The sequence below is a fragment of the Phalacrocorax aristotelis genome, chromosome 3, assembly GCF_949628215.1.
Source record: "Phalacrocorax aristotelis chromosome 3, bGulAri2.1, whole genome shotgun sequence".
NCBI lineage: Eukaryota > Metazoa > Chordata > Aves > Suliformes > Phalacrocoracidae > Phalacrocorax > Phalacrocorax aristotelis.
The window spans coordinates 126,397,505-126,422,846 of record NC_134278.1 but is presented as its reverse complement, the minus strand read 5'-3'; the positions used below and the strand labels follow the sequence as shown (position 1 = coordinate 126,422,846).

General features: G+C 39.9%; 1 protein-coding gene across 6 annotated transcripts in view; it reads left to right on the top strand.

Annotated features, from left to right (window-relative positions):
• The window catches only part of DISC1 (DISC1 scaffold protein), a 216,067-nt gene that overhangs the window by 51,671 nt on the left and 139,054 nt on the right, over positions 1-25,342 (top strand). For all 6 annotated transcript variants that reach the window (XM_075089495.1, XM_075089494.1, XM_075089491.1 and 3 more), the window contains exons 5-7: positions 11,740-11,890; positions 15,255-15,384; positions 19,289-19,524. In XM_075089495.1, the coding sequence (XP_074945596.1) occupies positions 11,740-11,890; positions 15,255-15,384; positions 19,289-19,524 (517 nt within the window). The remainder of the gene's footprint in view (positions 1-11,739; positions 11,891-15,254; positions 15,385-19,288; positions 19,525-25,342) is intronic.

Here is a 25,342-nt window from a genome sequence, read left to right as displayed (position 1 = left end):
ACAAATGCTGGTAGATGGGTGAGGGTGGGCAAACAGAGATTTTTGAGATCCTTTTAGAACACTTTGTAGGATATTGGACCTTTGACCAAGTTATCTAAGCATTTCCTCTCTTTCTGACCATACCGCACATAGCGTGGGTGGCTGCCTGCCTGCCTTGTATTTGTTCCCCCTCCCTGGGCAAATTTGAGGTTAAACCTGTAAAAATTGCCCCTTCGTTGTGTCTGGAAGGCTCCATAATTGGTTGAATGTGGCGGGTGCATTGACTCTACCACTACCATGATGCATTGGTATAGATATAGAGGGGTGGTGCCCCTGAGTTGCTAGCTCTGCTTTACATCCTATTATCCTGTCATAGAGACCAGATCACTTATAAATGACTGTGCTGTGGTGGAAATCTGAGACTTTCAAGGCTTTGTTCCTCTCATGCAGAACATGCAGGTACTGTTTCAAGGGAAGTGTATCTGCTCATCTTCTGTAAGAGAGGCTTGCAGGCCATGAAAAGGGAGGTAGCTCAGTAAACCAAAGTGATTTTTAATGTGAGAACCTGCTACACTGTTCTGGTTGTTGGTTGTTTTTGGGGTTTTTTTTTGTTGTTGTTGCTTGGTTTAGGGTTTTTTGATTTTGATTTTTTTGAGTTTTTAGATGGTCTAAAAGAACAGCAGTCCATGAAAGTATATTGCTTCCAGTACAGAGTCATTATCTGAGAGGGATACCTGGGACCTTTGTTTTCTGGTAGGCAGCTGGTCTATGCTACCTGTGAAACATGATGGGTAAGAATCTGTTTTGGAACACTTAGAAAATATTAAAAGGTAAAGACCCTTTGGGGCTGTTTGTCTTCCTTGGGTTTCTGTTCCAGTTAAGGGAAGGTCTTCTCATTTTCACGCAGGGGAACAATTCATGGCAGTAAGTAGGTAGTGCGAGGGCTGTAACACGTGCGTAGGGAGAGGGAGGCACCTTTGCGCCGGGGCAGTGCTTTGGTGGAGGGTAGTGCCTTGCAGTGTAATACATTGCAGTCCTGCGACACTGTGGACGCAAAGTACTACTTGATAGCAGAGGAAATGCCTCCTCTGAGGTTATTGCAGTGAGATGTGGTTCTAGTTCGGTGTGAGAACCTGTTTGCTTTGCACGGTGTTCTGAACCCCACAAACATCCTGCATTTTTTACAGAATTTGGTGCCATTTTGAGAATGTCAGGAATTAGTGAATGTTTTGAAGTTGAGGATCAGTTGGACAAAATATACTTGAGATAGTATCCAGGGAAAAAAAGGTGTACAGCTTTTACATTTGATATTCTGTATTTTATATTTTTTTGCCTTCTAGAGTTGCAGGATCCAACTACAGTTGTCACTGCCCAAAATTATTTAAATTGTTTTGTGTTTACCCCGTGTAGGCTTTGGTACCAGAAGCAGTCTTGGGAAAGCAATGTTGAAGATGGTAGTCAGGAAACAGGCGAGAGCCTGGTATTTGTATATGTAAGCCAAACAGCACGTGTAGGTCTAGCAGCTAAAAAGCTTCAGTTTGTATTTTTTTGTGTGTCTGTGCCCCACCAGAAGTTAACTTTATTCTAATTTTTGTTTACAGTCTGGAATGTGGTGGGGAGAAAGGGTGTTTTGATGGAGGCCTCTGTGTAATTCTGGCAGTGGGATTCGAAGCCCAGCAGAAATCCAGGAGGAACCCAAATCACTTTCAGGAAAGAAAGGAGTCTGAAGAAGCAGATGGTAGCTGGGGTGGATGGTGAGGGAAGGGAAGAGGATGAAGGTGCAAAGAAATGGAGTGGGGAGAAACAGGGGTGTAAGGAGGGTGCCTGTGGGTTGCCAAGGAGAGGGAATTGGTTTGTGAGACCAAGTGCAAAGGGAAGAGCGGGAAATAAGTCACTAGATATTAACAGTTGGCAACTGTTCTGTGTTTAAATTAATTCATTTTCCATTGAATTCAGATTCCTTGGAAATTACTGGGTCTGACTAGATGTAAGGAAGAAATTTTTTACAGTGAAGCTGGTGAAACACTGTCCCAGGTTGCCCAGAGAGGTGGGAGATGCCCCATCCCTGGAAACATTCAAGGCCAGGCTGGACGGGGCTCTGAGCAGCCTGATCTGGTTGAAGCTGTCCCTGCTCACTGCAGGGGGGTTGGACTGGATGACCTTTGAAGGTCCCTTCCAACCTAAACCATTCTATGATTCTATGAAATTTTAAAATTTGTGTATTGATTTTGACTACGGCAGGCAAAATAGTCTGGGAGCAAATTACAGGTGTTGTAAACTCTTGCTAGAACAGTGATGGAAGGTGGAAACTGAAAACGTGGCTAGGCTGAACTAAGCTAGCATCTTTAGTAGTTTTAAAAATATTTTTGGTTTTGTGTCTACTGATACAGAGTGCTTGGGCATGGTATCAGCTTAATTTGAGGGTAAAGTTTCAACTCTTGAAGGACATTGGAGATGAAGGAACAATGAAAGAGGAAATCAGATGTATGTATTTGAGATTATATAGACTACTAAACGCAAGAGTGGAAACGTGAAATACGAGAAAACATTGATCACTGTTGTGAGAATTCATGAAAGGGAATACAGGGAGCAAGAAAGGAATAAAAAAATATTTCCTTTAACCAAAGTTCTGGCATCCAGGTACTCGTCCAAAATGAATGGATGTCCTGTTTTCAGCTCAGTTACAACAAAGACTTCCTTTATCTTCTCTCTCCCGTTTTGTTTCTGGAGCAAAGCTTCAAGTTCCCATGTAGAGTTCCCCACTGCAGTTTTCAGAGCAAGCAGTTTGGGGTTGTGTCCATGTATTTATGCTCTCTTTATAGTTCCACTCTATAAGAAAGAATATCTGATACCTTTTTCATCAGCATGACTTGCCACAGAAGGAAGATAATGTTGTCAAATTGTGTTTTGGTTTTGGTGGTGCTGATCTGTCTGTAGCTAGTGGCTTAAGCAGAACTGCGAGTCTATTTCTTCACATACTGTAGCCCTTGGGGAGCATTGCACAATTTAATATATGCCATATTTTAAAATCTGTGCTATTTTCTTTCAAACTTCAACTGAAAGCAACTCTACACCTACTCGTTGGTGTTTCTTAGCCTAGACTTTGTGCTGCTCTGTTGTGCATTTTTACAGCATGGCTTTTAAAAGTGTGAAGACAAACCTTTGCAGAACACTTCTTATATTATCTATACTAGTTTTGGACTTCTATCACCAAAAAAAAAACCAAACCAGGAATTCTTTTAAATGGTATACTTTAGGATGGTATTGTCAACATTCAGGTTAGGCAATAACAAAGGAGCCTTATCTTTATTTGACAGCTGGAACAAAGCGCTTTAGATTCACAATATGTGCTTAAATAGAGCCTGGTAGAAAAAAATCCCAACATAATCTGTGTCTCTAGTTATAAAATCCTTGATATAAAAGCCTAGATGTAGTCCACTTTTTAAAATTTCTTATTAAAGTATTTAGAGCTTGCTTTATAAAAATGACCAGTATCTCAAAATATAATGCAATTAGTTTTAGAGTATTGCAATGTTTCACTGTTAATTGACTGGCCAGTCTTCTCATCAACCCATGGCATTTATTCAGAGGCAGTGAAGAAAGGCAGATGTTGGCTTAGAGATTGCCGGAGCAAGGAAAGGGACATAGTGAACTGGGATTGAATCGTCCTCAGTTGACATTAATATATAACTGACAGTTGTTCGTGTATGTGAACTGTGCTGATTGGAAACCTTTACCAAAGCTCTTCCTCTACCATCTCCAATAAAAGGAGCTGTATTGAAAGCCAAGGAGCTTTGCATTGATTTCTGCTAGCTTCCTTGTCTTGAGGGATCCTTTTAAGAGTAGAATTTCTTTCAGAATAGGCATCTGTGCCGTTGTGCTGCATAGCTTTACTTTTTTAAAAAAGCAGATGCATACTGGAATCAGTGGTAGTGTTTTTCTCTTATTTCTGTACCATTTCATATGTAGTGACAGTACTGTCAGCACTGCTTACAGAATAATGCTGATATCAAATAAAGTGCACCAGCACTTTATTTCTTCCTTTAATGTATCTTTCTATGTTATTGTAAATTATTTTTACTGTAAAGTCATATTAGAAATGTAGGCGTCTCTGGTTTCATTGAAATTTTGATGTGTATGAAGGAATATGAAAAGCAAGCAGTCAACGGGGCACTGTTTATTTTGTATTGCGACTTGACTAAAACAGAAATGATGTCTCCAAAAAGCCTATGCATTAAAACCCTTGGCTGTTCAAAGGAATTTGCAAAGGCAGTAAATCTGAGGAAAAGGACTGGATGGGGTAGACACTGTATAGAATTGTACCTTTATTTTAGCACAGTTACAAAGATGAGTAAGGGGTTGCCACATATGGAAAACCGCCCACTCTTTCAGCAACCGTTATGCATGTCAGGCACTTAAAAAAAAATGTAATTACTCCAGCATTTAGAAAATTATGGAAGCGGCTAGTTTATGCTGTAATGTGAAATACTCGGGAAGCTCTTACTATGAAAAGCTTTGCTATTAAATGTACTATAAAAATTTAATGTTTTTGAGAAGTGTCAGACTAAGAGCAGTGGAGATTAAGCTTCTGGTGCACTGAAATTATTGCATATTATTGCGCATATTTTATGTCTGATGCTTTGTCCTCCCCATTTGTCTTTTCAGCTGTCATTTGTTTTGTTGATTGTAAATTTATTGGAGTTGGATTTTTTTTTGCTGTTGTCTGAGCCCAGTCTGATTGGAGCCTGCAATTGGAGGCTCCTCCATGAGATGGTAGTGGCAAATAACAACTCCTTTGCTTGCAGGATAGTCATGTTACAGGAAATGGTGATGTAGGTTTACCCAGATAGTCCTGATGTACCTTAAACTCAGCCCAGAAAGAACAGCTGTGGGGATAGTTCAGCCTACATCATCGCCAGGTGACAATGAGAAGGAAACGTGGGAAAGCAAAATTTTTCTAATGCTGGCCAAGTAACTTGAGATTAATCACTCAAGTCAGGACTCTGATGTTTCCTGCTGGGCTCTCACCCCCCTCTCCCGGAGGTGTGCTGGAAGAACCTTTCTGGCTTTGTGGCTTCTTGCTAATCTTCCTGCTGACGTTGAAAGTAACTTTACCTACACCTTCACAAAACCCACTGAGTCCTACAGCTTGTGTCCATAAATCATCGCTCCATTTAACTGTTATTGCTAAGAGACAGAATGTTACAGATCTGGGTGCAATCTGTCAGCAGTGGTGTTGCTATGAATGTTCTACAAAATAGGGCCGCTGGTCAAAATTTAGGCTGAAAGTTTACACTAGACTTGCACTAGTGCCCTCCTGGGAAGAAGCTTCATATACAGTATAGGCTTTTCAGTGTCAAGGTGTAAACTGTAGGTGGGGAAACTTGGTGTTGTGCTTTGGGGGAAGCATCAGTGAAATCTGAGACTTTCGGTTTTGTTCAAAGCCTAAATGAATGTTCTTAAATTCAATATTGATTTTTCCCCCCTCTAATTCATATCTGTCAACATGTCAAGCTTCTTTTTAGAAGAAATATAACAGCTGAAATGCGTTTGTTCTTGTATTGTTTTTAAAGCTTTCAGACTTCGCAACCCTGCTGCAACACTGACTTTCGGTATGTTAAATTCTAGAATATTATATACATTTTAAGGATGCAGCAATTTCCTGGCTTGTAACTGGTATGGACTGATGGGGGGAAAATGCAGAGCTTGCTGGGAGGCAGGGAGTCGCCTTGAGCAGTCCTTGTAAGAAATCCTCCAAACACTGTTCTCTGCTTCTCTCGCAGGGACTATTTTGAGTACAGTGATCTCTTGTTGCTAGGAAAGGAAAAGGAGTGGAGAGGTGGTAGACAGCTGATGTTGCCTGCAGCAGGGGAAGCTTGTGACGTCAAATCTGGCTTCAGGTCATCGCTGTGTGTTTTGGGTTGAGTCTGTCTGGGAATGTAGGAGACCTCTTCTCTTATACTCTTCAAGTTACTAGTCTTTTAACTTTAATTAGCACCAGAATCAGAGGAAACATCAGTCTAGGTAAAGCAGAAATTAGAAGGGTTTGTCACCTGTACTAAAAGTGCCAAATAACTGAGGAATATACACAAAGTAAAGAATTATGGAGTTGTAGTGCACTCTACAGATTTTGGCCTTCTTGCTTTGAGGCTATTTCAGTAGCAGTTGCTTCTAACTCCAGATGATGTTCAGCACCCAGGGGTTTCATGTGCTCAGCTGTTCCTCAAGGTTCTCTTGATAGTTCAGGAGCACAGCTGGAGTGCTCAATTTCACAAAGTTGCCTTTTTGGTTGGAATGGAAAAAATTAAGTGGTGAGTAAACGGGGTAGTTTCATTTGCATTATGGTCTAGCCTTCTATGAACTGAACATGAATGTTGGGCTCATAGCCTTGTCTGGAAAGCTTTAGCCTCTGCTTACTGGCCTTTCTAGGAGCTACTGTTTCCACTGACTGCTGGAAGCATTCCAAGGACCCTGGCCCAAAGAGCATTTTGGTTCAGATTAGGTATGCAAGCCTTTGAAGGGCATCTCCCAATTGTCCCGTTTGCTGTACTTAGCTTTGCATTGTAGATCTGTTTTGGAACATATGGACTGGTTTTCTTTCAGGTGGAACAAAGTCTAAAGATATGCTCTAGCAGTGTACTTGAGGGACTCCACCTACTACCTGGCATTCAGTCCATGGGACTACACTAAACCTAGTCTGAAGTAAAACCTCTGAGCTGCAGGTGTTGGTTGCTTTGCGCTGAACTGTTTTGCTCTCCAGATGTGCTCCTGTTGGTCCATGTAGTGGGAAGGGTAGGCATAGCTCTGGGGCACAGCTGCTGCTCCTGTCACTCCCAACAGGCTCTCCCAGTGTCTGTCCCCAGCCCCATGCCTTCATGGAGCCAGCCTTGCCTGGGTGTGCAGTTTGACTCTGCACTGGATTTATTTTGTTGGTTTCCATACGCAGAGCTAAATGGAAGGTAGAAAAGGTTTTGCTCTGTACCAGTGACCAGACAGCACATGGTAAGGGCTGGCTCTTCAACTATCCAAATGTAATATGAAGCTCCCTTTTACGCATATCCAGTGCGTTAGGACTTGCAAGGAATTGAATGTCTTACTGTGTATCTCTGGTACTGTTAAATGGTTGATTATTTTATCCTTAAATTAAGAGCACACGCATACTGCAGTTACTTGTGCTGCCTTCGTTTCTGATCATGGTATACGTCTTTACATGTCCTATTTGAAGATTAATTGGTTTGCATGTTCTCCTGCAAGTAATTTGGCAGGAGGCTAGTGCTAGTAATTGGGCCGTAGACACCTTGCTTACTAGTCCAGCTGCATTTCAGTCACGTATTCTAGCTCTGCATTAGACTCCTCACTTTCTAGCCTTTGTAGCATTGCTTTAGCTAATGTAAGTGTCTCTGTCCTGGAAAATGAGCGGTGCAATTTGAACATGATGATGCTTAAGTTATTAATGTGCAGGGAAAGTGAAGAGGGAATTTTTTTTTTTACTTACAGTAAAAAAAAAAAAGGAAATGACTAACAAGATCATCAGACTTTAGGTTTAAAATTACCATATGGGGTATGTGTTTATATCATGCCATTTTGACATTCTTTGTCATAGTATATTTTGGAGACCAAAAGCATAGATAGCCTCAGAAAAGAGAAGTTTCTGGTGGATAGATGATCACTTCTTTCCTTTTTTTTTTTTTTGTCCCATCCATGTCATCCATCCCTGTCCCCCACCCCCAGGGGTGCTTAAGAGGTCTGTCAGCTGACAAACATTTGAGGTTCAGGAGCAGTACCAAGGTAAAGGGGCACTTTGCACCCTTATTCTTAGTCTCCTCTCTAAAGGCCTGCCACTGTGTGAAGAGGGGCCTTTGGATATACAAAGTGTACAAAAACACTTTGAGCGTACAAAAACACTTCAGTCATCTTGAAGCTTTACATTTTTAAGCAAGTGAATGCTGGGGAGGTTACCTGGCTCTAGAAGTATCTAGCAGGTAAGAAAAGGATTTTTAGGGCTGCAGTGTGTGATTTACACATGTAAACCGTGTACAAATCCTGGTTTAGATCCTTCAGATTTTGGGGGGAAGTGAGGGAAAGAGGGAGGGAGTTCTTTACAGGATACTGGGGCAGGAACAAATGGCCTTCTGCAGTTGAACTAGGTGAAGAAAACATTTCCTTCATGCCCAGCAATTTGTAGGATAGCATGACTGATCATCCCTATCAGCAAAGAACAGACATAAACAAACATACGCGGTATGTAGCAAATGAGGTTCTACCCTTACTGTGATGATTTTCTTCAATGTTTTTTAAATGATGATAAATAGTTCTGATAAAATGAACCCTCTTCAAGGGAATAAAATCAATATCAGAATATGTAAAAAACAGAGGTAGCCAGATGTTCTCATATGGTCAATTAAAAATTATGGAAATTACTTCCCTTGCTCAAAGCTATTGCAAAACATGACCTTTGGAGACGATGCCGGTCTCAGCTGAACAGACAGCCGTCAGAGAACAGCACCTTCTAGGCCTGTACCCTGGGTTGGCTTTAAATTGAGGGGGATATCTGAAGTGTACCAGGCAGTAACAGGTTGGGATGGAGGGTGATTTAAGGGTTGACTTTTCCTGTTTGCACTGAAGCTTCATCTAGGGTATCTGTAGGACTGCTGCAAGGCAGCAAGCTAGCAACAGAATACAGTGAAATAAAAGGCTAGTAAAGAGAATTAAGCTTCCAAATGCTTGTCTGCAAAACAGTATGTATTGAATACATTAAAGTTCCTTTATTTAAGAACTTCGTCAAACAGGGGGATTGGTTTTTCCTGTAAGCTGTGTGTTAAATGACTGACTTGAGGTGAAGTGTGGGGCAGAGGAGTAAAGTGCTGAGCCTTTGTGTGTGATGGAGGTATCGGAGTGCGTGTGGCTTCTTCTGTTGTCTCAGTCCATCTGTAAGCTTTGGGATCCTGTGGAGGTGTTTTCTGTGTTGAAGTAACGTGCTTAAAAGACGAAAATGAATGTAAAAGAAAGTGGTGTCCTTGAGTCTGATGGCTTACAAATAGCAACGGCCTTTTGTGTCTGCTTCGTGGCTGGAAAATCCTAAAAATATGGTGGGAAGGGATCTCAGGAGAACACATTAGATCTTACTGGCCTCACTCTTAAAAACTATGCCAGAGCTATTCCTGACCTTGTTCGTCTGACATGAAAGCCAACACTGGTGGAGATCTCCTGGCTGTTCCAAGCAGTTAGTGCTTTACTATCTCTAATGTTTTGCCTCATCTTTGCTGCAACTCAGGTTTGTTACTGAGGACTCAAGTTCTGAGGAGAGGTAAAAAGCATTGTATTACTGCTTTCTTTGCAGCTTCCTGGGATGTGATAGTACTGGAAGTTGCTACCCTCAGTCTTTATCTCCACTAGATTGAGGAACCCTGCTTATTGCTCTTTTTCACATGTCCTATTTGCTAGACTCGTGATCATTCCCATTATTTCTGCTTGAATCCAGCTCTCTCCCTAGCTGCAGCTCTGAAAGCTGGACTGAGATAAGCCTTATTTGCATGGTTTCCTGCTCTGCAGCTGGCATTGAGGTGCCTTGGTCTCTCCATGTACTGAAGACATCAGCCAGGTCAAACCGAGGGGTCTCCTTTCCAGGAGAGAAGCCACCTTTCCAGGAGAAAGCTGAGTGCTGTGGTGTTCAGCTCAGGGCTTGTGGAGTCTCTTGAGACGTAACCTCTAACTGCATGCTGGAAGGGTGAACCATCATTTAGTGCTGAGAGATGACGAGCAGTTATAGCCAGCAATAGTACTTATAAAATGCCAGTGAAATTATTTAGAAATGTCTGTTAGTAGAAACTAATTGAATTCTGTGTAGACTGGAATATATAAAGGATGCAGCCAAGAATTAATGAGAGAAAGAATGAATTGTCATGTGGAGGCCCTCATCTGTTTTCCTTCACAAAGTAGCCTGTTTCTAGAGCCAGGATGGGTAGGAGTGGGACGATGAAACAACTGGACACACAAACACAGTGTGAGCATAATTATGTTGAAGAACAATGTCAACATCATTGAAAGGCTGTAGACGGTTGCCACAACTCCCGCTTGGGTAACCCAGGAAGCCCAATGGTGAATGGTTTGGGTAAAAGGAGGTGTTTCCACATATTTTGGTGTTCGGTGGTCATTGGTCACAATCCAACCCTTATTTTTCTGTTCTGTTTCTAACAGAGATATTTTTGATGGCTGTTTGAAATTTGAAATGCGAATGCTGATATGTTTTTCTGGTCAAAGTATGGGCTCAGAAGTCTCATCTGGGCCCAAATTCCAGTCTCCCTGTTGTGGGTAGGGATAGGATGAATCCGTTCAGCTGTGGTCCCTAAGAAACACACCATAGATGTGGTTCACCTCTGCTGCTGAAAAGGTGTTTCTCCTTTGCAGGAAGAGTATGCACAGGTGTACATGTGGTTGGTGGGGCAAAGCTGGACCCTGCAGTAACTTGGTTGGGGATCATTTCAGCTAGAGCCTTCTGGCAGCGTTTTGCACCCTAATAACAACAACAACATGAGTTTAACTACCCTGGCATGGTCTGCTAGCTTAGGGAGAACATCTGGTGTCATTAGTATGTTCTGTGTCTTTATTCCACCCCACAAGCACAGAAGTGGAAGGGAGATCAATACTAATGATAGATTATTGTAAAAATGGATCATTTCACTAAACCAGCAAATGTAAATAACCCCTCTTCTTAAAACCCCTTTGAGGATAAAGAAAATAAGCAGTAAAAAGCATGCACAGATGGGTGTTATTCTGATAGTAACATGTTACATTGAAAATGTTAGAAGGGAAGGAACGCTAATCATGCAAAATTGTAGGCAGTGAGGTCATGAGGGAAGTACTGAACTGTAAAGGTTTTCCATTTGTGGGCTAGCTCAAAACTCTCTGATTTGACTAATGTATCATCAAAGGTGGTCTGGGTTGGACCGGCCAGGCTTGTTATCTGTCATGTATGTGATTTTGCTAGTAAACTGGCACAACAGAGAATATATATACCAGAAATAATAATTTGTAATGGGAACCGTGTGCCTTTGTTTTCTACACAGGGAAAGAAAACAAAGTAAGAACTAACTTACATAAAGAAGTGCTTAGTCTAAGAAATTTACAGAGTTATGGTCGAGTCAAAGCACTCTCTTAAGGACCCTGTTATTTTTATGTGAAGCTGAAAGTAAATCTTTTTGTTGAATGATAAAGTAAGCATAATTCAGGAGAGCCTGGAACGAGATGATTGTTTTATTGCTATAATAGCACGTGCATCTTCTGCTGAAATATGTTGCTGAGATCATATGTGATTCTTCCGTTCTTGACCTAATAACAATGCAACTTTTTAAAAGGTCAGACTTAAAACAATCTTAGATGGCAGTTATACATTTAAAAACTGGAATAGTGAAGAGTAGGAGTTTTCTTTGAATTAAATTCAGAGCTGTTACTCTAGGAAAAGAGCACAGCTGATAACTTGGAGCCAATTCTTTGGAGCCTTACCAAATGAAAACTCTGTGAAAGTGCTGGGAAGCCTGCAGTTTTATCCTTGTCATAGAAGAAAGTAGCTTAGCATCCTGGTCATCTGATGTTTTCCATTGTAGCCTTAGTAATTCATCCTTCAGCAAAACAGACATTTTTATCAAAAGGGGAAGAACCATCTGTGAGGTGGGTTTTAGTTTTTGTTGATTGACCTTCTTCTTCAGGTAAAATGGAACCTTTTTGGCACTATTAAGTAATTTTTTAATTTTTAATTTCTAGCCAATAAATTTAGGCAGAAACTGGAAGAACTGGAGAAAGAGAAAAAATCTTTAAAATTTCAGCTTCCTTCAAGACATCCTTCAATTAGCAGTTTTTTGGACAGGTTCGCTACTCAAGTTCAAGCAGCATTGTGCTGGGCTGCTGATCATCGGTAAGTTTGTTGATTCCTTACTGTGTAAAATGATGTTTCTGTTTTTCTCAAAATGTAAAATACAATTTACGATTAATTTTAATAAAGAGTTTTGAGGAATATATCAATTGAATGTATCAATATGGAGGTTGTTCATTAAAATCTCCCTTGCCCCCCTCCCCCTTTTTTCCCCCTCTACAATTCTTTCAGGATTTCCCTAAAAAACATTGATCATGATGAACTGGTGAATTAAATGGAACTTTTCTCACTGACGCTGAGTGGGAATGGGGTTGAATCCTTGACACGGCAGCTTGAGCATACAACAGCAAGGCAGCTTGAGCAACGGTTCCCCGTGGAGTTAATTCTGATGCTCCTTTTCAGGCAATCAAAGGAGTTTTAAATATAAAGTAAAAACAGATTCTTTTTTTATATGCATAAATCTTTAGGAGCTTTTTTTTTATGCATCGCTTGTTAGGTGGCTTAGCACTCTACAAAGTCACAAAAACAAATTCTCAGCCTTCTCATGAAGGGATAACAGCTTCAAAGATTGGGGGAATGTGAGATGTGTTGGATGACCCGAGGGAGGTAGTTAGCTTAGGAAGAAAAAGTTGTCTCTCTTTCTAGGTCTTTCTTCAGCGATGCTATTGGTTACTGTTGTTAGCAGAGGATTCTTCATAGGTATTGGAAGCTATTCTCAAATGCGATAGCACAAATGAAAGAAGAAAACCCTTTTGTTTGCTGGCAGCTTGTACCATATGAAGGCTGCAGTGTGCTAGTCAACACATTTGGGTGTAATTTTTGATATACATGAAAATTAGATAGTCAGTACAGGTAATAGGATTTTATTGTGAAATCTGAGACTTTAAAGGGTATTTTTAGCCTCAATTTATAGTATTCAGTAATGAGGCAGGTTTAAAACAAACCTCAGCCTCAGAGCTGTTTCATTCTACCTTCCTAGGGCCTCAGGAGGTAGCTGTTTTACTGTTCCTTAAAGATAAGGATACAATGTTCTGTATTTTGTCATTGACACATTCACTCCCTGCATTAATTTGTAATAGTGATCTTGGCTTTAGAGGTGGTGTTGTCTTCAGAGTCACGGAAATTGAGTCACTACAGGACCCTTGAAATACATAGTCTACTTATTTTTTTCCTGTGTAATGTGTGTATATATATTTATATATAAAATATTTCTTTTATTTATATGTAATCTCTACATTTATTGAAGTGTTACTGTTCTTCTGATGATTATACCTGTAACTCTTCTTTTTGCACAGGTCTGAGAGCAGTGCTGTTCTTCGGGGTCAGATGAATATCCTCTTCACTTTTCTCTTGTGCACACTCCTTTCTTTGAGCTTGAGTCTCATTGTTGTTGTGACACCTTTTTTTTTTTCTCGCTTGATTCTTGTAGCCCTTTGCACTGCTTTGTGGTCTGACTTTTGTTGATGCACTAAGTGTTCCCTTTGTCTTCATTAGAGGTGTTTACAATTTTTCTGTTCCAATAATATTTTTAGATTGCATGGGGTGGAGAACACGACCACTTCTTCAAGGAAAATTTGTAGGCTTCAGTTTTTATTTTCGTTTTGAATGGGAACAAAACAAATATACCCAAGATTTCTTTTTTTTTTCACCTGGAAAATTAAAAAGATGGTCAGACTAGCTCCAGAAGACCGGATCATTGTAGTTTTACTGTAGTCAAGCCAGTCTCATCTTTTTGCAAATAAAGAAATTTTATAATGAAAAGTGTGTATGGCAGGTTATTTGTTTAATATAGGAGACTGAAATTCATGCCCTGGTTTTGTTTTTCTTGGTTAAATTATGAGTTTTTAGGTGAACGTGTTTGGTGTTGACACGGGATACTGGGGGCAGGTGGTAGGAGCTGGGTTTGGTTATGTTTAGCTCAGGAGCAATACCATGTTCATGCAATCACCCAGGTTTGGTGAGATCAGAGAGATCTTGTTTCTGTGTCCTCAGTACCAAGTAGGCAGATGTACACGGGATTTTCCATGTGATAACTATGTGAGATTATGAGAATAACCTATGTCTATCGGGGAACGTTTACTAAATTTTGACCAGCCACTCAGAAATTTCTATTGCATACAGGTCTCGGAAAGATGCAGCTCTTGCTAAAAGAAGGCAGCTTCAGAGCTGCTGGGAAGTGTGGTTGGTTGGAGCCACAGCAATCCATAGGGATTGTAGGGCACATAGTGATGGCCTATTACCTCATAATATGGCTGTCTCTTTGATCTGTTTTGTTGTTACAGAAATAACAGTTACACTATCGTTATGTCTATTTTGTTTAAGTATTAATGCTATATATTTTAGTGCCAGGGTTTTATTTTGCTTTTTCAGTATGTTCCTCAGCCCATAGAGAGGAGTAAAGCATGCACATCTTCCGATGGCCCTGCAGAAGAGATGGGAACCTCTTGTTCTACACACTTGTTAAACAGCTATGCATGGAGATCATAATTGTGTGATTAATATTGCTTAAACCAGACTCGTGATGCATGTTTTGTGTGTGGCCTGGATGTATTTGCTTTGCAAGATTACGGTGGGAAATCATGCTTCAAAAACATCCTTTGTTTGAGACAGAGCACTTTTTTTTTTTTTTAAGCAAGATATTGAAATGCCCCTGTACCCTTTATGTGGAAACGCCCGCACTCGTCTCTAGAGTTGGACACAGAAATGCAATTGGTCTTGCAAGCACGCATGCCCTTATGCAGAAATGTGCCAGACAAAATAGGTTTGCATTGTTTGCAGGTGCATTCTGAGAGGCTGATTATAGACTTGACACTTAATGCACTGATTACCTTGGGGTCCAATCATGCAAAGATTTACAGCTGGGGATTGTACAGGCCACTGTGAGGAATCCCACTGACTGCGATTTTGAAAGAACTCGCTGTGCAAGAGAAGTAAAATTTGGCATCGTGGAGCAAACACTCCAGATGATCTCTAATGTAGTCTCCAAAAGCTGACAGAAGCTGTAAAAATGGCTTTGGCAAGTTTCTAAACTTCTGTCTAAGAGAGATTTTTCTCTCTCCTATCTGTATTGATAGAAATTACATGCCTTAGTTTTGTCTCTTTCAAGGCAGTGATGGATAAATTTCTGAAATATGAAAAAGCTGGGGGAAGCCTGAAGCTATACAAGTTTTCCTTTTTCCTTCCTCAGCGTGTTGTAAAAACAGTGTAAATGTTTGAGATAATAAAGGAAGATATGCCAAGGAAAAATCTCTTGTTCTCTAACTGTATCCATTTAAGATGTAATCATTCTGGTGATGGAGTGTTATGACTCTGAAGGTAGCATGTAGCATTCTGATCTATTTAATCTCTGAGATGTGGATACTTGGTGATAATGCTAATTTTTAGTTCTTTTCATTTTTTTTCAAAGGGTTAGACATGAAGAAACCCAGCTTTGGCATGAAAATGAACACAAACTTTTGAGATCCACTTACCAGGCGAGGACGCAGGTTTCAGCCTCAAAACGAAACCAGCTTTTTCAAGAAAAGAAGTGGTTGCAGGTAACAAGACTTCAAAGTGGTCTATAAGAACCAGTGCTGGGTGGGGAAAAGCTTGTAAGCTGTCACACAGAATTAAATAAACTTATTGTAATAGTGACTTTGCTTCTGTGCAGCAATTAGAGCCTTGGCTGTAGTCCAGTTGATAATTTAAGTGATGATTGGAGATGGCAGCCACAGGAGTTGTGTTAATCTCATTACAGAGAAGCAGAGCTGGAAGGCTTGGTGGCTTGTGTGCGTGTTTGAGCTTTCCTTATTATCTTTTTAACTGTGCTCTTTATGTTCTGATTTGCCATTTTAATATTTCACTGATTTTCAGAAGTTTTCATTTGAAGACAAAAAGTGTTGAAGGAGAAGTAATCTTTCATCCATTTCTAGTTAGAATTGACTAGAAGTCCATGATTTACCATCTTTTGTTCCTGAAAGATGATTGATGCATTTTATAAGGATGAAGGAATCATCAAGGAGCAGTCGGCATTTGCCGACAATAACTTTGCGCTGACATGTGATGTCACAACGTGGTAATTTGGCAAATGGAATGTTTTTAAGATGGCATCTGTCCAATCTTAAATCTGCAAGCCTTTTAAGCAAAAATTTAGCCCTTCTTTTCATTGTCCTTCAAAAATTTCTCAGTTTACTGTCTAATACAAGTCTTTGCTCCACCTCCTTTTAAACTTTGATCACATTCAGCAATACGACATCTTAGAGAGCTGGTAGGTCTAGTTTTCTTTTTTCTGTGATGTTGTCTTGAAATATCATTTTTTTTATCCTTTTCTTCCTTTGGTGGATCTGATAGTATAATCACCTATGTGTATACGCATGAATACATATATAAAAACCAGAAATAAATGGAGAAAAGTATTTTAGATGGCCATCACAAAACCTTACTTAGATGAAGAAATGTCTTTGGTATCCTAGTCGTTACCTTTATATTATTTGGATTTATCTTATCAACATATAAGAGGAGATGCAGTCTAGTGCAACATTATCAGTGTCCAAAAAACTGTTTTTTTGGTAATCTACGTGTCCAGCCAGCTACCTCAAGCTGTTCAACTGAAAACTGCTCTACTTAAGATTCCATACCAGCTAATGCTTTTATACTTCCTCCAGGTGAATTTTTATTCCTGTGTGGTTATATTAGGGACAAATTAGCCACATCACTGTACAGGCATGCTCTTTATAAGCATTTGATCAAAACTGCCATGAATTTCAGGTTCTGGTGAAGGCTGACCTGTGATGTTTGGTGGTTCCCAGCATCCCTTGAGCTCCTGCCCAAAATCTAACATGATCTGAAATAATAATTATTTTTTTCTGTCAGCCCTACTTTACCTTCCTTTTTCTTCTACCCCCTCTCCTGTTGGTTCTGCATTTGTCTTCAGGGATTTGAGAGAGTCTGTGATGGTATATAGAATCTACATATTCATGTTTTTACTGCAGTCTGTACTTCCTGGAGAATACCAACCCATAAGAGAAGTTAGAGGTTCACCATCAGTACTGAGTAGCTGTCGTGTTAGAAATCTCAGTTTAAACTCGAATTCTCAACGTAAAACTCCAGCTTATGTTTAGTGAGCCAAATATCATCTGTTGTTCTATGCTGAGACTTTAAGTCCTCTTTATTTGTCCCTGGAGGCTGACCAAGAGCACTTTAAAGGCTTCTTGGCATTTCTGGAAAAGAATGCGAGAGAATTCCAGTTTACTGACTATAATTTCCATTCTCCCAAGAACGCCTGAGAACTATTCCCAGGCAGAACAGCTTTCTCTTCGTGAATACAGATTGTGTGCTTCTGGTATCTATTTATGTTGTAAAAACATTTCAGTACTAAAAGCGTGTTTGTAAAACCAAATTCTGTTCATCTCCCTTTCTGTTCCCATGCAGGTCGCTTATTGCAGTGATTGCAATTACTACATTTTCACAGAATATGAAGGTCTTTGTATTAAGTAGGGCCTATTAAGATTTTGGCAGTGTTCCCAAACCAGTAACACAGCGACAGAATTGTCCTTTGTGCGCACTAAAAGCCTAATTTGAGACTGAAAGAAAGAAAACTGATGTTTTTGGCCTGCTGACCTTTCTGTCCTCGACAAATGCCTGTGGGTTGAAACACGGGCCACTCTGTTTTCTTGTTGCTAAATCTAAAACGAAAAAAGGAGGACAATAATTGATGAATCTAGTGCACAGCGCTAATATAAGTTGAAGTTTTTGAGCCAGTCAACCTTTGAACCTGCAAGGACTGTTTCTTCTTTTTTTTTAAAGTGATACTCAGGGAGCTCGCTGCAGTGCAGCAAACCTGAAAATGTTTGTTGACAAAATGAGCATTAGGGAACTAAACTTTACTTAAATTACATTGAAAACATTAAAAGAATGTTAAGGTTTCAAAGTGTAGCACTCAAAAGAAAAGAAATGCCAAAGTCGGTTATCTGTGCATACTGTGTATGTTTTATGAGAATCTTTAATTGTATGAGCATGCTTATTTATTTATTTCCCCCCTCCCCTGGATGCCTGCCTCGTATCATGCTGAAGATGGAGAGTGCTTGTTCAGATATTCAGAATACCATTTTATCTTCATTACTCAATATTCAGCCCCAGAACCCTTTTACAGTATGCCACTCAAACCTCTTTTGGATGCAGATTTATTAATTTGCGAATGGTCTCTTTTTACAGCATTAATCAGCATGGCATCTGAGTGATTCAGAACCACTTAATTTTATCTCCATAACATCGTTTTGGGTGAAAAGAGATTCTTACTGCTGTTTTATAGCTAGAGAATGAAGTAGTGTATTGCCATAAAAAGCTATATGGTAGTTACGAATGTCAGTTTTGTAATGCCTAGTTATTTACTTGAAAAAGGTTTGGTGGGATTTTTTCTGTTTTGTTTTTTTTTCCCATTTTCCTTTTTAGCTGGACTGAATATGGTCAGAGCACAGAGTTATGCGCTTTGATTTCTCTAAAGAGTCTATAGATAGCACTTCAGAGACTTCTCTTGCTGGTTGTATGGAAAATGGTGAACATTCAGTCTGTGGCTGTGTGTTGAGGCAATAGATTTAAGTGGCTTGCAAAATTTCACAGGGACTGTAAGAAATGTAGGAATAGAATCTGTACGGCAGTCGCCAGTATGGCATTCAACTAGTTCTCCTTTGATTTTTTTTTAAAAAAACTTTTCAAATTCTGGGACAAGTGAGCAAAGGTCGTATGTTAAATAACTTTATTAACTCAGCAACCCAGACTCCTTCATGAAGTGCTCCTTCCTTGGGTGCAAGCTATCTGTTAGGCTTTTAAGGAAAAATTAAAATGTGCTCTTGCAAGAAACATCGGTATCATAATGCATGGGGTTTGGACTTCTGGCAAGATGAGTGCAGCTGAGGTTGAAGCTCTGGTCATTCTAAGTCGAGGGATTTTGTCCTTTTAATTCAAATTAGATATTAATAGTCAAAAAGACTGGCCAGACAGTGATTTACCACTTGCACCCTGTGCCTGATGTTGGATTGGAAGCCTAGAGGACCCATTGCGCGGATATTCTGCAGGAGGACAGGTGGTTGATCACTTTAGCTGCCAGTCTGTAGCAAGATTCTGTTGTCATGGTTAAACTGAGATGTTGGGGGTTTTTTGGGGAAGCTTTTAACTTGGGAAATACCCATGTATTTGAGAAGGCACTTAGTGTTGGAAGAGGAACCTGAAATTTGGTGTTGAAATGGAGGTGGGGAATTTCAGACTGTGGAAGCACTAGAGTTTCTAAATACAATAGATGTAAGAATTTTTGTGTGTCAAAAAAGGATGCCTACTCATTTAATGTTATGCTAAATTGGACAACCTTAATTCACGCTACTTCTGAGACTGGTACAGCATTTTCCTAGAGGCAGAGGGGGTTCTTTAACAGGGTTCATAGTAAACTCAGGTTTCTGTTTCATGCAGAAAGAAATTGAAGACCTTCGAGCAAGACTGGCCATATTAGAAGCAAAAGACCAACAGCTAAGGAGAGAAATTGAAGAACAAGATAGGCTTATTCAGTCACAGGACTGTGAACTGACTGCTTTACTTGGCTGCGTTTCTTTGAGAGAACTACAGGAAATAAGCAAGGCTGTGGATGACACTTTAGCGTCCTCCTGTCAAATTCCATTCAGTCTGGATCTTCCAGGGACAATAAAGAGGTATTTAAATTTCACAATGTTGTCAGTGATGTAAAGTCTTGTAACTTCCCCCTGTACTGTTGAATTGTCTTGTCAGTTGTTTTCTTCATAATTGTGCCAGGTAATGAGCTGGATTCAAACGCTTTAAAATTTTCTAAGAATAGATGTTGAAGTTCTAATAATAATGTACGTCCTCAGGAAGGAAGACTTTGTAGTTATTTGAAGGTCTTGCACTTAATATTTTTATGGTAAAGAGCCACCTACAGAAAGCATATGTATCTATTAACTGTTAATACCTATCACCAGTTTAAACTATTTCTTGTTAACTGGTGGAATTTTTTCCCAAGCGTGTTAATGCAATAATTACAAAATATTTCTCACAGCCTGGAAGTGTGTACTAGGCACCATCCAAATAAATATTAGAGATGCTTCTTGCTTCGGTGAACTTCCAATCATAATAAAGTCCGATGTGATGAGTGTTAGGCTCCGATAGTAGACTCAAGGTAGTGGGGGAAGGGGTAAAGCATGAAGACTTTTGGAACACCTACAGTTAAATGCACAGTGTCTGGTTCCTTTAAATGGAGAAGTAGCTACTTTTATTAACCTTTCGGAAATAACCTCATCTTTATTTACAAAAGCAATAGAAAGGCTTCAGGGCCTACACTCTACTGGCAGTCAATGGGACGTTGGCGATGGAACTTTGAAAGTGTTACTGCTGCTGTGTCATCAGGACAAAATAAAATTCTTGTTTATCCTAACTTGCATTTCTTCCAGATAAGCAATAACTCTATGGCTTGCAATTTTTTTCTCCCTTCATGTTTACTGGATTTAGTTTGGTTATATTAACATTCATGAGAAATAGCTGCTCATGTGTGCTAATTTATACAGATTTTTTTAAGTCAGCAGAACATTTCATAGAGGACATATTTCTCTCTTTTGAGACTCGTTTAAAATTTTAAATTAGATTATGGGAAATAGTTTCTTGAATTAAGTTTAGGTTTTTTTAATAGTATCTTATACCTGTGTTTCTGCGATTGAGGAATAAAAGGTCTCAAGCAGTCTGTCTGAGAAGCTGTGCTTTGATTTAAGTTTTCTCTTAGCTTTGGATTTGCTTACGAAAGAATATTAAGATTTTTTGTCTCTCACATTGCCAATGCAACATTTGAGTTGCACTGAACTCGTCTTTAAATAATTTCCTGAAGATTCAAGTTAGTACTGGTTCAGGAAGAACTTGCTCAAAGTTCTTTGCTAACCAGCACCACAAATAACACAGTTACTTGAGGGAATACAGGCGTTCATTATTTGAGGTGCGTTCAGAACTTTAATGAAGACTTAGAATTAATTTCTTTCTGTTCATTTTTAAAAGATGCCTCGAATCGAACTTTTCTGTATTAGTTTTGTTTGTTGATCAACTTTGGGTCACTGGGATCTGGTGCTTCTGCTCTCTTTACCATAGCTGGACTTCCCCTATTGCAACTGGGGACAGATAAATGCCGGTTTGGGCTGCACAAGTAAACACGCTTAGGCAGGCAACTCTGACAGCCTTTGGGAACAGTTTAAATCTTCTACTTCAGGTTATAGTTGTGTGCTCTTGTCAAACCCCAAAGCCTTTTCTGACCAGAACTAATGGCAATGGTGTAGATGCCCGCCTATGGCATGATCGTGTGGAAGCTAGAGTCCTTGGTTCAGAACGTGGAAGCTCTGCATTTAGGTCCTCTGCAGCCTGTCTGGATCTGAACCTACAGCCTCAGAGCAAGCCCTTACCTGCTAAGGATTTCAGTGTCCTGGCAGGGAGTGTGCTCCATCACAGTTCCTAAGCTGGGCCTTAATGTATCCAGGAATGCAAAAACAGAAATCTGGCAAAAGGCCGGAAGGCTAACAGGCAAGAGATCATCTGACTCTGGGAGAGTGAAAGTGGGGAAGGTTCTAGCACTCAGCTGAGATGAGAGAGAGACCTCATGCTGGTCACAGTTGTTGAGGGAGCTGGCTACTGTCCATCGATAAGTGCTAGATTTTTAAATTTTTTTTTTTTCCTTCCCAACTTGAAAGCAGAGTGAGCTGGTAGGAATGTGTCACAGCCTGGCTGATGCAGCCTTTCAAAGAAGCAAGGTACGACTCACTGCCTTTCAGCAGCTTCTGTCCTCTCTGCAGGAGATGGTGGCGCTTTCTGAATTAAAAACACCTTGTAGGTGTTTTCTCAACGTGATGTAGCTTCTTGGTCTGGTAAATCCCATTCAAAATCTGCCCAAGCGTTGTGATGCTGTGCCTGCTGCTCTACTGAAAAATGCACAAGCTGCCTTGGGAGCACAGAGTGAAATCTCCCATATAGCTGTGTGACTGAACCGCTTGATTTTATCATGGTGGCCCCTTCCTTGCCTTTGGTTCTCCAATCTCTTCTCCCAAACCACTTGCTATTTTAGGTGGCTGAAAGCATCCCAGAGCTGCGCTTGTGTGATGGTCAGCAGGCACATTTCCCACATGGGTTCTCTGCCACTTTTTGCTTTCAGGGCAGGCTGTATATCCAGAAGGGCTGAGGGGAAGAATATGCTCCTGCAACAGTTGCGGTTCATTAGCAGTGAAAGTTAGGCTCACTGTTAAACTGAACAAAGTGGTAGGTGTCTTCCTTTTAAAGCTGTGCAGTCCATCATACCTCAAGTACACTGATCTTACGTCTGCATCCAGTCATGCTTGGTTCTCTCTTTCTGTAAGATGAAAAAACAGAGAGCAGACAGTAAGACATCTGGTGTGGGTATGCTTCCTATGTGCCTGTGGGCATCCCCTACATTGTGCTACAATTACAGAGTAATTTAGGAGGTCATCTTGTCAAACCCCTGCTCAAAGCACAGGGCCACAATTTCGAAGCGAGATCAAGTTGCTCAGGGCACCATTGTCTGAGCTTTGCCTATCTCCAAGGACGGAGATTTTGTAGCCTTGCTAGGCATCCTGCATTTCACCACCCTTGCTGTGAACTCTTCTTGTCTCATATGTAGCCAGAATTCCCCTTGTTGCAATGGCATTGGCTTATCCTAAATCAGTAAATCTTATGAAAGGCAATTGTATATTAGGTAATGGGTTACAATACTTGATGAAGCCAGTTCAGCACATTAGTTTTAAATTCCGAAGTCTTCCAATATTTAATGTGAAAGGGATTTTTTCTTGAAATATACACTTCATTTTATGAGTCATTGCAGAGAAAAAAAAATTTTGAGTATTCTAAAGTTAGGGCTGTCTGCGTGCGAAATAAAGCTATTGCTCCTGCACGTATACTAAAGACCAGTGTTTATGTAGCAAGTTGTTCAGTATTGATGGGCTGTAAATGATAAGCTCCTGGATGTTGGGTTGCAAGATGCTATGTATTTGCTGTGTATTTATTCTAACTGCATTGTGCTAGTCAGTAAAGTACTGCTGTAATGTGCTTTTGCGTAATTATTTGTTGGGTACACGAATTGCATTCAGCATGGGAATAATACAGGGCTGATGTGAAGCATCTCTTAAGACAATCTGTGCTATAATGAATTGTATTGAGTGGCTTGCAGCTCACTATAAAATACAAATTATTTTGCTTTTCTTGGTCTAAATGCTATTAAATAGCAACTTATTAAAGCAAACTTCAGGGAACGTGAGAGACCATTTTAAATGAAGAATAATTGCCAAGATAGAAGCGTGCAGAAGCAAGAGAGCAAGTCAGTGTAACATTGGGCTGAGCATCATTTCGAAGCTTATTTTTCTTGTCAAACATTGTTATTTTCAGGAAGATTAATAAGCCTTTTGTATTGTTTATCTTCAGTATGCGGCAGACTTTTTGAAAATAAAAAGCCTTTTTTAGAAACCATAACATGCCTTGAGTTTGAAGAATTGAGAAATATTAGATGCATTACCCTGGGCCCTTTCTTGAGGGCTGTTGGAAGCCGAGGTTAAAACCTGCCTGGTTAATGTGCAAACAAATACATTAGCTTGTGTTTTGGCAGGGATTCACATCGAGGTTGGGACCACAGAATGTGGGCATTTTGCTCATCCAGACAGGCCTGAGGGCCCTTGGTAAACTGAAGGGTGTAATCATTATTATAAAATGAGGAAACTGCAATGCAGAAGCTCAGTTCACTTGCGTGGGGTTGTGTGGAGAGGTGTTTAAAAGGCGGGAGCAGCTGGTGTTGTGTGCACCGTGACACGTGTTAGTGTTTTAACTAAAGGCACGTATTGAAATCGGAGGAAACTAGGCCTGAGTGTTTCGGCGTGAAGTACTTTCTCCTGGAGATTGCAAAAGGTAGCAAAATATATAACTTCTGTATCCTCTACTGAAGAGGACACCATTTCAGAAATATGTTTTTAACTAGTGTAACTTGAATCTTCTAATTATAAAATAAGACCATGTTAGTTATTTGACTTATTCCTTTGGTACCCATTGTTTCCTTGTTTCTTATAATTTCACGGTGAAAACTGGGGAAGTCTGTTATACTTCTGTTCATATTTAGTTTCACTTAGCATTTTATCTTTTGGCTTTATCCATATCTACAGATGCATGTGACTGTAAAATATGTCATCCTTAAAATAAATTGCACAGTTCCATCTGGACTATTGTCTGGGCACTAAATGTTGGTTGAAAGAAAGAAATTCAATTAAATATCTTTCAAAATATTTGAATATTCTGCCTCTTCTTCCACCTTTCCCATGGAACAATTTTTAATTAGTAGGAATTTGTTCCATAGTGGGTGTGTGGGATCTTCTGAAGGTAGGGAAATTCTCTATTCTGTATATTAGTTATTATAGTACTGTTGTGGCCAGTGGTGCAAGGAACTCAACTTGAAGTTTTAATGCAACCAGTTCACTCTGCTTTAGTGATGCCTGGAGCTCATCTGACAAAGATTAATTCAAAGTGAAATACAAATGCTCAGGGGGTTGAAAGCCTTATTAGTTGGAATATACTCAAAGCATTCAGCAACTTCAGTTGAAGCCAAAGCCTGATAAAGCCAAAAAAGGCGGGGTTTTTTTTGTTTTGTTTGGGTTTTTTGTTTGTGGTGGGTTTTTTTTCTTTTTAAAGAAGCTTGTTTACTTGCGAAAAGTTGGGGAAAAAAGACTTATACGTAGTTTCACATACTAACTTAGGAAAAGTACCATTCAGAATGGACTGTCATTAGGAGAGACTACTTGGTACACGTTTTCTTGTTCTTCAAAGTATACGGCCACATGAAATTTCTAGTCAAATTAGCAGTTAGCAAGCTATGTTGAAATTACTGAAGTCTGAATGCAGCCGTGTTTATTCACATAAGCCTTTCAACAAAAATCTTAGCTTTGAAGAATTGTATTTTGAAGAAGCAAAACAAATTGCACCCTATTATTTCAGAAAGATATCTGTTGTTTGCTAGATAACGTGCAGTCAGTCCAGGAAAGTCCTTTTTAAATATGTGGTTAGAGGTTTTCTTCGGCTATTTCTGTGAAAATGCATACCTATGAAAAATATCCTCTGGGAATAGAAGGGTAGCACAAGTTAAAAATGCAGAGGGATGAAATGGCTTTGTAGCATCAAAAAGTTTCTACTACAGTGCACAGGCTGCTATTGTTCCTGACTGCTGGGCCTGTGTGTGGGACAGCAGAGAACTGAATTGTACTCTTAATGGCAGATACTCTCAGAGTCTTTACTTCTGGGTTTTTGGGTTGTTTGGAGCTTTTTGGTTGCTTTCACTTTTTCCTGATTTCACAACCTTAGTAGTGCTTAATTACAGGTAGAAAGTGATGTTGGTAGGTAGGTTAGAGGCAAAATAATATAAACTTTTTAAAAATCGTCCTGCATATTTTTCAGGAGAGACTCCTACGCTGTGTTATGAGTTGGACCATGAAGACC